General features: G+C 40.2%; 1 protein-coding gene across 1 annotated transcript in view; it reads right to left on the bottom strand.

Annotated features, from left to right (window-relative positions):
- The window catches only part of MSH3 (mutS homolog 3), a 150150-nt gene that overhangs the window by 40339 nt on the left and 94195 nt on the right, over positions 1-15616 (bottom strand). The window contains exons 15-19 of the mRNA XM_054178687.1: positions 13818-13986; positions 10239-10303; positions 8644-8760; positions 6718-6825; positions 1681-1795 (exon numbers count right to left, since the gene is read on the bottom strand). Coding sequence (XP_054034662.1) covers positions 1681-1795; positions 6718-6825; positions 8644-8760; positions 10239-10303; positions 13818-13986 — 574 coding nt within the window. The remainder of the gene's footprint in view (positions 1-1680; positions 1796-6717; positions 6826-8643; positions 8761-10238; positions 10304-13817; positions 13987-15616) is intronic.

Below are 15616 nucleotides of genomic sequence, written 5' to 3'. Positions count from 1 at the left end.
AGTCGTTCGTCATTGGAATGTGCTGCCCAGGGAGGTGGTGGAGTCACCATCCCTGGAGGTGTTCAGGAGGAGATTGGATGTGGCACTTGGTGCCATGGTCTAGTTGTCATAAGGTTTGTGGTGACAGGTTGGACTCGATGATCCTCAAGGTCTCTTCCAACCTTAGTGATACTGTGATACTGTAATTTCACAACACATGAATGTTCAAAAGAACTTGACTCTCTTTCCCTCTCCAGACCGAGACATATGCTTATATGAAAGACCTCTTAAAACTGATGTGCGGTCTACAAGGCTATGTACTAGATACTATGTAGTGGTGAGTCAGAGCTCCAAGTCTGCTTTTTCAGATAAAGAAAGGCTGTATGAAATTAATAGTTGCAGAAAGAAAAAAAGTGCACAGTAGAGCCACACACACGCTGGCCACAATAACCCCAGGAAGCGCTACAGGCTGGGGTCAGAGTGGCTGGAGAGCAGCCAGGCAGAAAAGGACCTGGGGGTAGTGGTTGATTGTAGGCTGAACAGGAGCCATCAGTGTGCCTAGGCGGCCAAGAAGGGCAATGGCGTCCTGGGCTGGATCAGGAACAGTGTGGCCAGCAGGAGCAGGGAGGTCATTCTGCCCCTGTACTCTGCACTGGTTAGGCCACACCTTGAGTACTGTGTCCAATTCTGAGCCCCTCAGTTTAGTAAAGATGTTGACTTGCTGGAACGTGTCCAGAGAAGGGCAACAAAGCTGGGGAGGGCTTCGGAGCACAAGCCCTATGAGGAGAGGCTGAGGGATCTGGGGTTGCTTAGCCTGGAGAAGAGGAGGCTCAGAGGAGACCTTATTGCTGTCTACAACTCCCTGAAGGGGGGTTGTAGCCAGGTGGGGATTGGTCTCTTCTCCCAGGCAGCCAGCACCAGAACAAGAGGACACAGTCTCAAGCTGCACCAGGGGAGGTTTAGGCTGGATGTTAGGAAGAAGTTCTTCATAGAAACAGTGATTGGCCATTGGAATGGGCTGCCCAAGGAGGTGGTGGAGTTGCCATCAGTGGAGGTGTTTAGGAAGAGACTGGATGGGGCACTTGGTGCCATGGTTAAGTTGATTAGATGGTGTTGGATGACAGGTTGGACTCGATGATGTCAAAGATCTTTTCCAGCCTGGTTAATTCTATTCTATTCTATACACGAATATCTAAAAAGAAATCTGAGCTATCTCAGAATTAATTAGGAAAACTGAGTTTGTAACATGTTACACAAACTTATATACATTAAAAAAAAGGCCACCCATTTGAGATAAAGTTACAACTAAATGTAGTCTCCTGATGATGCTGTTAGGAAACATGACTATTCAAAAATAACCATTTAAAACTTCCATGCTCCTAACTTTGCAATCATCTTTCTTTTCTTTATGCTATTAAGACTGAATGAGGCTGTAAAGAGAGCATCTGGCTGCAAGATACCAGAAAGAGGACAAAACAGATGTGGTCATATCTAACAGTACCTCTCTGAAATGCCAGCAATTGTACAATTAAATTATTTATTTTAACTTTCCAGCCAAAAAGCAAATCCCAGACTCCAGGGGTTGTTCGTTCCCAGGTGCAAGACTCTGTGCTCATCCTTGTTGTATTGCATTCATTTCTCCCTGTCCAACTCCCCAGGACGGAGAGATATTCAGGTCTCTCTAAGTATCTCAGTACTTACTGAAAGGTTAGTGGTATTTGGAACATACTGATCCTGTTCTCCCAGCAGCACATCAATCACAGGGTGCCTCCCATTTTTTATAATAATTTCTTGTCGATTATCTTGCACAGTTGGTCTGCAAGTGGGAAAAGACATTAATTTCAGTGTTTATTGTAAATTATTATTTACAACTGCTGTAACTAAAGCCTGCAGGAGGGTCATCTAGGATGCAGATTTTTGTGAAAACATACAAATTGCAACAATAAGTCATTGCTATCAAATATTTCTAAAGCTTTTTTTGGTTCTATTCAGTTATTAAAAAAAAAAAAATACCAGCAGAGAAACATTTAAAGTGCTTTTCTTTTCTTTTCTTTTTTTTTTTTTTGGTGGTTGTTGTTGTTGTTACCTAGGGAATATTTCAGATGCTTTTGTGCATTCTCAAAAAACTTTAAGAACTACATAATGAACAAGCAATAGCAAAACCCCCAAACTGGAGGGCACTGCTTTCTTCCTACCACTGCACCAACTTTGCCAAGTGACACCTTTTGCTGATATATTTCATATTCTCAAAATGATCTTGCTGACTAATCAATCCAGCTTGCTATGGCACTATGTCATAACTAGAGCATGGGGATTAAAAAGAACTGTCCAACTGAGTATACCTGGACTGGTAGGTAACACATTAAATGATACAAGTCAGAGAATAAAGTATGACAGAGCTGTAACCCTCCTATAAGCAGTAGCAGCTCTCATAATTTGACAGCAATTCCCAAACAGGTAGAGAAGTCAAAGAGAAAGAGTAAGAGTTTATTCTCTCCCTTGAACAATGAAATGAAAGTATCTTTCAGATATTAAGGGCCACGAGGATGATCAGAGGGCTGGAGCACCTCTCGTGTGAGGACAGACTGAAGGAGTTGGGGCTGTTCAGTTTGGAGAAAAGAAGACTCTGAGGTGACCTCATTGTGGCCTTCCAGTATCTGAAGGGGGCCTCCAAGAAGGCTGGGGAGGGACTTCTCAGGATCTCAGGTAGTGATAGCACTAGGGGGAATGGAATGAAACTGGAGGTGGGGAGATTCAGGCTGGAAGTGAGGAGGAAGTTCTTCACCATGAGAGTGGTGAAGCCCTGGAATGGGTTGTCCAGGGAGGTGGTTGAGGCCCCGTCCCTGGAGGTGTTTAAGAGCAGGCTGGATGAGGCTGTGGCCAACCTGATCTAGTGTGGGGTGTCCCTGCCCATGGCAGGGGAGTTGGAACTAGATGATCCTTGTGGTCCCTTCCAACCCTGACTGATACTACAAGTCTATGATTAATATACAAATCAGATCAATACTTGGGGAAGTGGCAGCAGTTGAGAAAAAGAATACTGGAATGAAGAGGCAGAATTTTTTCATTGGAAATTAACTGACAATTTGGATGGACTTCAGAAGAGAAGAGAAGATGTGGTGAGCATGGCTTTTCTTGGGTTGAAGAATGACACAATTAATTAAGACAAAGAATTAGGAATACAAAGTACTGGGAAAAGAATTGCGAGCTGGTAATCACAGAATCACAGAATGTTAGAGGCTGGAAGGGACCTCTAGAGATCATGTGGTCCAACACCTCCCCAGTGAAAGCAGCATCACCTAGGGCAGGTCACTGCTACAGTGTGCTCCAAACCCCCTTCCCCCATCTCTATCAGTGGAGGTTTGAATGGGGAAAGACAAAGACACAAAATTGCCTTCCAAGGTGCAAAATTGCCTGGGGACAGGTAATTAGTTCCCATTCTTCCTCCCAGGGCTGAGGTTTCTTCCCTGTGGGGGAAGTCTGCTGGGTTTCGGAACTATGATGAAGTGGGGTGCTTCACACCCATTATACATTGGCCTTGGACACACTGTCTACAAATGCCTTAAATAGAGTGACCAGAAAGTGACTGGGGCTCTTGCCACCATCTTGCTCCTGCTCTCACTCTGGCCTTCATCTTGCTCTCTCCACTTGGACCTGGCTTCTCCCCAGACCCTGCCTGCCTGAGGTCCTGCTCCCTGCCAGCTGCGGCATGACCTGCAGCTTTCTTGCAGTGCTGCTCCTCACGAGTTTTGCTTCGCAGCAGCCATGTCTATGGACACTTTGATTCTGGCAGGTTCTTTTCCTTTGGATCATGCTGCATTATCCACAAATTGGATTATAAACCAGCAGTTCCTGGAGCCTGCCACTGACAAGAGACCTAGGGACTGACACCAAATTCCTGCTCCGTCCTCATGAGTACAACCTGGCATTCTCATTGGTTTTTCCAAGGTTCCTGGCCTGCCTCTGATTACAAGTGAGGTGAAGCTATTTTGTGGCTTAGCCTTTTCCATTTTCTGAATTCTCTAAACTGTAGTAAAGTGGCCCATATGCATCCTGGGAGAATTTGTGACTGAACAGAATCTGTAAATAATCTAGTAAGTTTTATACCTAATTTTGGAGCAGGGTTTTTGGGAAAAATGAAATAACTAATGAAATAACTATAGTTTTATAATTCCCACCTCGTTAATTCAGCCCCTATCAAATCAGTCACACACGAAATCATCCAGGAGGGTTTTCAAAGTCTCCAGAGAAGGCGACTCCACAATCCCTCTGGGCAGCCTGTGCCAGTACTCTATCATTCTCACCATAAAGAATTGTCTCCTCATGTTGAGGTGGAACCTCCTGTGTACTAGCTTGTACCTGTTCTTGCCCTACCACTGGGCACCACCGAAAAGAGAATGGCACCTTCATCTTGACACCCACCCCTCAGATATTTGTAGATGTTGGTAACATCCCTGCTCAGCCTTCTCTTCTCAGGAATAAAATAGCCCCAGTTATCTCAGGTGTTTTAGCATTAGGCTATTTATAGCAGTTCCATAGTTGAGATGAAACCGACACAGAGCCTTCAGAAAGCAAATTGCACCCTCCAGTTGCTGATGGGCTAGTTGTTTGGGGTTGTAAAGCAATGGTCTGAAAAGGCAGCAGCAGGTACTTCCACCTGTACCTTGTCACCCTGCATTCAAGAGGAATATTACAGCTAAACAATCAATCTGCCATTTTATAATTCTGCCCTTGTCTTTGAAAACAGTTGATTTTTTTTAACTGCTTGAGCATCCTTCCACATAACTGTGAGACAGGATGTGGTTTCAGGATGCCATGAACCCTGCTGACTGCCTGTTCTGGTTTCAGACAACGGGCCTGCAGAAGTAGGCCACAGTTATTCTAAAGGTCTTCCCTACTTTGTGTTCCCAACAATCAGACAACCATGTGTTACGCAGTAAGAGAGAAGAAAAGAAAGAAAAACTTAGACAACAACAAAAACACACACACACACAAAACCCCACAGCATTGCTTGAACAGATTCAGACTGCACAGCGAATGCTCAAGCATTAGACAAAGATCTCATGGCCTACTTACCTACATCATCATCTTTATGTATCGAATTTTACTGTCTAAGAGCCCTGATGTTGGATGTCATCCATGTAATGGATGAGTCTCCCTCAAAACATGGGTCCTGAGATGCCTCAGAACTGTAAGAGGTGCTTACCTCTCTTCAACAGCTGGCTGAACACCTATTCTCCTGACTTCACAATTCACTGACATATGCTTCCAGTAGAGTGATCACTTAATCAAAAACATTCCTCCAAAATATTGAAATGAATTGATATGGAAGTTTCCATCCTTCCTTTAGCAGCCCTCCAAAATTAATTATTGACACCTTCCCTGCAGCTGAAGGTTCACTGAGAAGCCTCCTTCCTGACAGTTTATAAGCTCTAAGCCACTCTCTAAAATTCAGTGAATTATTTAAACTCTATACAGCAAATTAATCAGATTTCAGTTTATATCTGAGTATACAGAAATAAGTGAGCAATTACTTTCAAAGAGACTTTGACAGAGGCACACAGGATCCCAAGAGTCCAGAAGCGATCAATATTATCTCTAATGTTGTATAAAAGCAGAAGCATATGTAATTTGATTTCCCCTCTTCCACCCATGTTCAACACATGGTTTGCTTCCACAGGTTTCACACGTTACTAATTCCTTAGCAATTGCCCAAGCACTTGTAGCGCAACCCCCAGATGACAGCATTAAAGTTACACATAGCAGTGTTCAAAAGAGAGTTATGTCAGCTGTCTGGCAGAGGACAAGGCTGAGAACTGGAAACCAACAGCCCTTGCAAGGGTCCCTTGAGCAAACCACAGGAAGAGTTAACTGCTGGCCTCTAGGATAGCAGTCAGCTGCTGAAGCACTGGCTCCCTGACTATCCAGTGCCTCTGGAGAGAGAGGTATGGAAGAAAGCACCCCAGTGAGGGTGACTGCACATGTGAAAGACCTGTGAGCTCATGAAGTGACGGAACACCCAAGTTACAAGTTGTACAAACTCAGGAGCCAGCACTGGACCAACCTGCAGGCAAAACACAACTTGAGGGCTCAGATCTTCCCACCACTGAGGGACATGGGGACCAGAGTCTCAGGCTGCAGTGCTCAGTGTGTTTGTGTGGGTCCTGGGCACAGGGCATAAGGAAGAGCACAGATCACCAGACCTAACATGTTTTTCTAGGTGGGGCATCATCACTGCTCTGGAAGCTGGCACTAACATTTACATTTTATCTACCTCAAGTACATATTTAAAACACACCCCATGCACCCTATGGTTTTTGAAAAGAAAAAATAAATTGAAAACATTTCCATGCAAAGTTTAACATTATATGTTAGAATTATATATATGTTTTTTATATATACATGTGATATATATTATATAAATATTATATATATTTTATATATATATATAAAATATATACACACACACACACATACACAGAAATATAACATGAGGTATCAGATACTAGACTCAGGTCAAACAAACAGTCAAACAGAATATGTTCAATCTGAACTGCAATGTTTACATATTTGCCTTAAACCCAGAAGTGTTGCTTTGGAAAATTCAATTACATTGAAAGTAATGCAAACAAGTTAATAATGCATTTTATCATAGTATACACATTCAGGTCAAATTTATTTTAAATACTCTCTTGTAATTCCCTATAAAATCCTAAATGAAAATTAAAAATTGATTACCTGCAGTAGTCTCCTTGTTTAGCCACCTGGGCCAATGAGAACAGACAGTCGACAGTTGCTAGGTGACCAATAGCTTTAGACACAGGGTGGTAATGTTGACTAAAATGGCTATATCGAAACAGGAAAAATAACAGGAGGAAATGAAAAAGTAAATAAATCATAGATACAAATGTACTGTTAAAATATACCCTATGTACACTTCTCAGAGGTCTCCCATGGTTGTTAAATTACTCTTGAATTCAAATCTCCCAGCAGCATATTAAGTTACAATACAGGAACACAATCTTAATCAAGACCAACCTCATGCTTTTGTTGTAACTTGTGTTGTGAATTATTTTTAAGCACAAAAAAAGCAGGCAAAATGAAATTCATTGCACAGCCTACAATGGGTCTGCAGGTGATTCCTGCTGTTTAAGTGAGGTCTATAAAAATGCCACTGTTTATCACAGTGGCTACTAAATCCTGACTGCCAATCCACTGCAGCTGTAAGTTACAGTCAAAAAGCCCACTCTAAAACAAGGTACCTTGAACATAAAATTCAAGAATTCAGTTTCCATTTACAGTATATTACAATGACTTTACCAGGAGAACAGAGTTTTCAGTAAAGTCATCATGAATATCTTTTACTCCTCTCCCAGTCTCAAAGAGATAACATGGAATATGAATCCAGCAAAATTTAATAAACACACACACATGCGTATGGAGAGGTGGGAAGATGACCACTTTCCTACGCGTCTTTCCTTGTATGCTATCATACAATGCTGTCAAAAGCAGCACAGTGAACAAGTGAAGAAATGCTAAAACAGGTCTACTCAAACTAATATGGCTAATATAGCAACAGCAAATTATTTAATAGAACTATTTAGCCTGGAGAAGAGAAGGCTCAGGGGAGACCTTGTTGCTGTCTACAATTGCCTGAACAGAGGTTGTAGACAGGTAGGGGTTGGTCCCTTCTCCCAGGCAATCAGCACTAGAACAAGAGGACACAGTCTCAAGCTGCGCCAGGGGAAGTTTATGCTTAAGGTGAAGAGAAAGTTCTTCACAGAAAGAGTTCTTGGCCATTGGAATGTGCTGCCCAGGGAGGTGGTGGAGTCACAGTCCCTGGAGGTGTTCGAGAGGGGATTGGACATAACACTTGAAGCCATGGTTTAGTTAGTCATAATGTTTTGGGTGACATGTCGGACTTGATGGTCCCTGAGGTCTTTTCCAACCTTATTGATTCTCTGGTTCTATTTTGTATAGCACTGAAAAGGTAACACACAATAAGGAATTAAATAGCTATAGTCAAACCTCTGATCTGAGATAAACAGATCTTTTGTGTCACTTGTGAGGGACAGTAACACTCCCACTACTTTCTAGCTAACAGTCCCAGGGCTAGCACACAAAATACAGAGCTATGGAGAACCACACTCACTCAACTGACTGTACAAACACCCTTAACATTTGTAAGTCAAAAACTACAACTAACACTGCCATTGTACTTAACTTACTCTTATGCCTTTTAGTAAAGGCACACCTAGAGTGAAGCCACACCCTGAAGTGAATTGGGTTAGCTTGCACAAGAAACCCTTTCTTAGTTTCATTTATTTTGTACTTCAATAATAGTACTACTAGATTCAGCTTCACTCATTTGCAGTCAGTCATAACTTTAGGCTTTTTAAGCTGTGATATTTAGTAGTGTGATTCCATCAGAATTTTAGGATCTACAGATACAACTGCTGGACTCAAGACTCAGTTTGCAAAGGTCTTGCCTTCAAATGCTTGAAACTGAAGAGCAAGATCTTAATTTACTTTCTGTAAAGTTGTAGGCAACATTAGTGAACTAACCTTTTTTTTTTTTTTTTAAGATAAACTCTTTTTTATTGCCCTTATAGCATAAAATAAACCACACAATAATAAAAAACTGACTCAGTTTTGTAAACTTACTCTAAAAAATTTAGCCATTCAGCATTGCAGTCAAGGACTAGCTGCTCCCGGAGCTGATTCAGATGTCTGTAATTTTCTATAATAAAAGGAGAGTGGAAACGGCTGACAGCTTTTGTGCTGGAAGAGACAGAAAAAAGCCAAATAGACAATCAAGGTTACTAAGCAATCAGTTATACCATCTACATGCAAAATTGGGCTAGTTCTCTTACTCTCTGTGAACCTTGAAAAAGGATGTTAAAAAACATGGGGCTTTTATTCTAGTATCAAACTCTATTAATTCCAATCACCTTTATTGTAAATAAAGTGATAGGTTACAGCACCACTGCCCATTCAGAAGGTTTTTGAAATGTTTTTCACAAGGGAGTGTGTTGCTGGTGTTCATGTATTTTACAAAATTCTGTTTGACAATGCACTGCAGAAACAGATGACTTTCCTTTGACTGACTGCATATACAATTAACACCAAGGCAAAAAAAAATTCATTTTAAGGAAAAACTTCATGATAAGCCTGAAACAGTAAACACAGACTATCTTGCTAGTTTACATTTGGGGCACTTGCTATTTATTTATGTATGTCTTTAAAGATTTACCTTGGCATTCAGAGGCATTCTTTTACAAAATCCAGATTAGCTGTAATTTGTTCTTTGTGATCACCATGGAATGGGTTGTCCAGGGAGGTGGTTGATGCCCCGTCCCTGGAGGTGTTTAAGAGCTAGCTGTATGAGGCTCTGGCCAGCCTGATCTAGTGTGAGGTGTCCCTGCCCTTAGCAGGGGGTTTGGAATTAGATGATCCTTGTGGTCCCTTCCAACCCTGACTGATACTATGATACTATACCATGATCTCAATTTTGCTTACTCTGTGTGCTCTCAATACTGAATTTTTGTATAAGGAAATAGAACACCACTTCAGAGTTCACCTTTGATTATGCCTAGAGAATTCAGCGTTTACATGGACTCCACACATTAAAGCACTAAGATGTTCAACCCCTTTAACTAATAAAACAAATGACTGAAAAGACAAAAGCCAACTATATAATTCAGCCAATCTCTGCTTCATCTACTGGAAAAAGGATTCAAAACTATGTAAAATCAACCTTACAAAACACTGTGTTCTGAAGCAAGGAAGGCTTGTCTGTATGAAAATGTGAAACTATATTTCAAACATGCAGTTACTTGAGATACATATACAGATATTTGCACAGTTACCTTCACCTTTCTGATAAAATAAAAACAGACAAAATTCTGTGAAAGATGTGAATGCACAAACTAGAGGTGCAACTAGATCCAGACTATATAGTATTGACACCAGAAGGATTAAGCAAATAATGCACTGCGTGAAGGATCTACCAGGCAAAACAAACGTTTTATGAATTCTGTTTTTTTTTTCAGTTTGGTTTTGTTTGCTTTTAAGCAAAAGTTATTATGGCAATAAATTATCACAACTGTTTTGTTTGTTTCATTTAAATTAAAAACAAAAAATCCTCAAACACATTGAATAATGAGAATGTGTACATAATTAATCTTAACACCAAAATATGACTCATTTTTTTTTCTTACATACTGGAATAGAACAAACTTTGAAGACATTTTACATACCTACTAATCATAACCCAGTCAGATGGCACACATGACTTATGGCAATTCTTGACTTCTATCAAAAACTGAAATAGACAGAAATGCAGTATTACACATTGTGGGAAGTTAGGAAGACTACAGAACTATAATCATCATGAGAATTGAGTTATGATACACACATTTTCTGCCAAAAGAGCAATTCCTATCCTGAGTTGTTCTTGTGCTCTACCATATTGCTACTCCATCTCTGTCCTTCTACTCCTTCATCACTAACATGGTCTCCTCACACTCTCATCAACCAAAACCAGACTAAAGTTATCAATTCTTGCTTACCTGATTCTGACCAGCCTTTGTAAAGAATTCAGCATTTACATGGACTCTACAACTCTATACCACCTGTACTGAGGCTACTCCTTACCAGTGAGATATGCCTGCCTGTCTAGGGATCAGTGGTTCATACTGAGTGAGTTACCTATATTTCACAGTCAAGAGCTCAAAATCTCCCTGTATCTACAGTACTTACTTAAAGTTTGGATCAACTTGGTGGCAGAAAGAAAAGAATTAGGGGAAACGAGCAGCAATTGTAAGAGGCTCAGAGTGGTGAAATTTACAAGATGGGCTTATTGCAGTATTTTATGTGAGCCCTGTTGATTATCTTTGTATAGAGGCCTGAGGTCCTAGGTGTCAAAGAATTGAGGCATTTTCAAATAAAGAATTCAGCTGGAAAACAAATATCTAGCAGAGATTAGATAACTCAGAATCTGTTCACCTTTGCAGAAAACAATGAGACTCTCATGGGACAAAGCTTTTCCATTACAGTTACTATGACTTAGATGAACACAAAAAGAACCCCAGACCTCCATATCTCAACTAAACAGTCAGCTAACATGAGCACAAGACTCCAGCAAAGACATACTACATTAATTCTCCAGTTGGTTAAGACACTTTTAAAATATTTGGGACTGTAGAATACCTGAAACCACTTAACACACATAAGATGAGATAAGAAGACTGAAAATAGGTAGAAGCAGAGATATACAATGATTTGAAAGCAAGCCAACTGCTGATGGCACTGGTGGTGCTGCTGATGGCTGGTATTGGAGTTTATTCTGAAGTTCATCTCAAAACAATTAAATGTGATCTGTTTATGAAAGGAAGACAGAAAGCACATCTCTATGTTGGATGCTCAACTGAACTTGAAACAACAGTCTAAATGAACACAGCTAATTCAGTCAGCTGGTTCACATGGCTAATCAGAGACAAGTGGAGAGGCTGCAATCTTCAACACAACAAAAGCACTTACTTTTCCTCTAATTCCTATTAGATAAATAATTGCAGTATTAAATAAAGTGGACCAAAGCACTGCTTATGCAAAACAAGAAGCAAGTATGTGCCAAACGTAGCAATTTTACTCTAAATCCTGCCTGAAACAAAGAGCAGTGGTATCAGTATCCAGATAGCTTTCTATCCTGCTTAGTGCACACTATGAATTATCTTAGAGGTCTGGAAGCAAAAGATAAGATAGACACGGGTGTAACCTCGTATTTTGGAAAAGGGATCCAGTGTCAACTGGATCTTCATCAGAACTCAAACAGGAATGTAACAAACAGAAGTCAAACTGCGGGCTGACTATGCAAATCTAACCATGTATTCATAATTATGTTTTGGGGGGGGCTCACATAAAGGAGCAAGGAGTTTGATTTGATTTTTAGTTTTATTTTTTTCCCAAGAAAATCTGTTCCCTGAATAGATATTCACTATAGGTAGATACATTAAAGAGGTTTCCTCTCTCTTTCAGGACTAGCAAACTATAAACTTGTTTATTCCCAGGTCTGTTGTGAAGAAATTTTTGAACACTGCATCTATCAGAGTGCCATAAGAATATGCCATACAGATCTCAGGAAGAAAGACAGAGACTCTTGTTGTGCTTACACTCTGCTACTCCCGTGCAATTCCCTTCCAATTACTCCCATTCCTTTAGTGTCTTTCATTTCCTCACTACACTATCTTCTCTAACCCTTCCTCTTCTGCTTCTTTTGATGTCTCTGAGACAGTCATATCAGATGTAATTAAGTCACAGCTATCCCCAACCTCTGAAGTTCCTTCCATTAGTACCAAGATAGATCTCTTTATTGGCAATGGTTTCTGAACAGTCCCCTGCTACAAAGGCCTCCTTTCAAATGTGTGTAGTGACTGGTGGTTTCTGAAATTCTCCTGTCCAGTTCACATTCAACTGCTTCTTCAAATGCTCTATACTCTTTGATCAAGATACTCTTTGATGAGAGGACTGTGCCAGGGCAGGTTTAGATTGGCTATTAGGAAACATTTCTTAACTGAAAGAGCAGCCAGGCATTGGAAAAGGCTGTCTAGGGTGGTGGTGGAGTCACTGTTTCTGGAGGTATTGAAGAAACATGTGGACATGGCACTTTGGGACATGGCTTAATGACACAGTGGTCTTTGTTTGACAATTGGACTTGATGATCTTAGAGGTCTTGTCCAAACAAAACCAGTCTATGATTCTAAGATCAATTCTTCTTTCCTTCACACACCCCCACCATCACCCACTTGTAAATCTAGCCTCTCAGAGAAATCTCTTAAATCCTGGCTTCCCCCTTCCTCACACAATATTCAAATTAACTCTTCCATGTTTCTTTTTGGACTTCAGCATCCATGCTGATAGTCTACGTAACTATCAAGCCACATTTGCTCTTCTCAGCTTCACCAAAGAAATATCCCCCCAATAATAAATGCTGCTACATCTCATTCACCTCTTCTCACACTCCCACTGACTTTCAACATTGCCTGTCTCCTTCCTGCTGCATCTTTGGGTCTTTCTTATCTTTCTAGGTCCTTTCAGCTCCTACCCTCTCTGCCCTCACTTATTCACCCTCTTTTAGTCCCAACTCTCAGTTGCCCAACTCAATTCTTTTCCCAGCTTTCTGTGGAGTTCTCCCCAGACATCCTAGTCCTAGTTCCCAAGGGCAATGCTGAATAGTGCTACCTCCCTGTTCCTTTTAGTTCCACCCCAAATCTGGCAGGATCTGTCACCTCTTTTTTTTGATACTGAGATTCTCATCTGGCTGAACTGTGGCCTGTGCACATTTGTTACAGTATCTAGTGAACAAAAGCTCCAGTATGCAACCACAATTAAACAACATTTATCATTATTTAATACTGTTCACCTTCTCTCCCATCTTACAAATTACAGTCTTAATCAGTACTCACAGATCATTTTACCATTCTTCAAATTAACCTAATGCTGTGCTTCCTGGTTCTCTGAGAATATTTCAGCACTTAACAGCTAAACAATTAACCTTGGAAGAAGGTGACTGTTTTTACATATACAGAAATTCAAAGCATTACTGAATCAAGTTCAGCTGCAGTAACATGTTTTTATTATTTAAATCAGTAAAGTAATTGACTTAAATAAAAAAGTGACACTGTCACAAAACTATTTCCTTGAAGTTGTACAAAAGATTATAACCAGGATGAGTCAATGACCTCATCAAGTGTCATGCTAAATGAAGAAGTGAAGCCTAATTTTGAAGCTATTCTCTAGGCAAGCAAAGGCACAGTCATATATAACAGGTCACACATTACCTCTTGACCAGAAACTGTAACATACTCTGCAGAAGGTTTCTTAATCTGTTTACGAATATCCAGCAGATGCAATTGTATTTTAGAAATCACATCCAGGATCTCTTCCTTTTTCTTTCTGATGACAGGGAAGTCTGTAAGGTCCTTGAACAACTGAGTTTTATCTCCAGTCCTACACATAAGAAGATAAAATAACAGTGAAACCAGAAATCTATTGCTCATTTCCACTGGCTGTGTCCATGTTTTTATTTGTGATTTTAACATTCACTTTATTCCTCTCTAAATACAGCTTTCTTGTTACTTGAGCATATTACAGCATATTTAGAGAAAAGCTGCCATACATACTACATAATCAGAAAGGCATTTCATAGAGGAACTCTGGGAGGCTACACCAAGAGAGATACACACTCCTCCAATGTATTCAAAAACTGATCTATTTCTGTCCCTTTCTACTCCACAACACTATGCTCCTTCTCCTATACCAAATCCTACTGACTCTGGCTTTTTTTGTTGTCTCTAAATGTGCAGCCTGCAGCTTTCTGTTTGCTTTCCTTCAAGCTGAGCAGAGCAAGAAAAGGAAGCACAAGAAGCATCATTGTCTTATGTCTCAATTCTAAATTCTGCAATGCAATTGCTGTCTCAGCCTGGAACATCTCAAGGGCTGACATTAACTTTATCATGATCAAATGCTCTAAGTAATTTCTGCACAACATGAATATAAATTACATGATTTTATGATTCTTCACATACTTAGAAATTGGGCAGATTATGGGCAGATTTTCAGGATGACTGCAAAGAAAAATCATTTCCACAAGGCCTTCAGTAAAGCAGAATGTGATCAGGAGTTACTTTGAGTAACTTCCTTCTTTTCTCAAGAAAAGGTTAACCAGATTGTTTTTTTGTTAATACATTCAAAACAATGTTCTTCTCTAGTCTCAACGTCGAAGAATTACAGGATAGTTTTGGCTGCGCTATTCCAGCTCAGGATTGAAACCTGAAACAGACAATCAGTTGCTCAAAATGAAGCTGAACAAGCTATGAAAAAATATGGTCACCATTAAAAAAATAACAAAAAATGTAACTTATCCTAATAAGCATCAGGAAAACAATAAAAAGCAGTGCAATCAGCCCTAAGTTAATTGGAATACACATTTGTATTTTAGACAAAATACAAAACTACAGTTAATTACATGATTACCCTGAAATCTAATATTTGGAGAGCAAGTAATTATCAAAGTAATAAAACATGGAAGTAATAAAAAAGTCTAATATTGCTCCTACTCTGAAACCCCCTTGCCCAAGAATGAAACTACCACTGGAGCCAGTGACCAGAAAGGTAACACAAAGCAGTGCTTTGGTTTTGCATTACATGGATGTAATTATTATATAAGTGACAGTAAAGACGTCATTTTAAAATACGATTCTAATTTCTGGAAACACTTTCGTGCTAATTAGACTTGTTTCCATGGGAATGCAAAGGGAAAAAAAGGATCACTAGTAGCCAGCAGCTGACTGAAGACTGTCACTGCTATGTGATGCCTACCAAAAATTTAAAAGTTGACAGTCTAATTCCCCTGGAGCAGAGGAATCCTTTTGAAAACCACTACAGGATTCTATCCACAACACACAATAAAATTAACACATGATGCGGTATACACGTACAGTGTGTGCATCTATGTATATGAGTATTATCTGAAGGGTGGGCATCAAGAGGGGGCATCAAGGGGACGGGCTCTTTTCAGTGGTGGAGGTTCTACCTCAGCACAAGGAGACACTTCTTTATGGTGAGGGTGACAGAACAC

This window comes from Dryobates pubescens, chromosome Z (genome assembly GCF_014839835.1).
Source record: "Dryobates pubescens isolate bDryPub1 chromosome Z, bDryPub1.pri, whole genome shotgun sequence".
In the NCBI taxonomy this organism is placed as follows: Eukaryota; Metazoa; Chordata; class Aves; order Piciformes; family Picidae; genus Dryobates; species Dryobates pubescens.
This window is presented reverse-complemented; position numbering and strand designations above follow the sequence as displayed.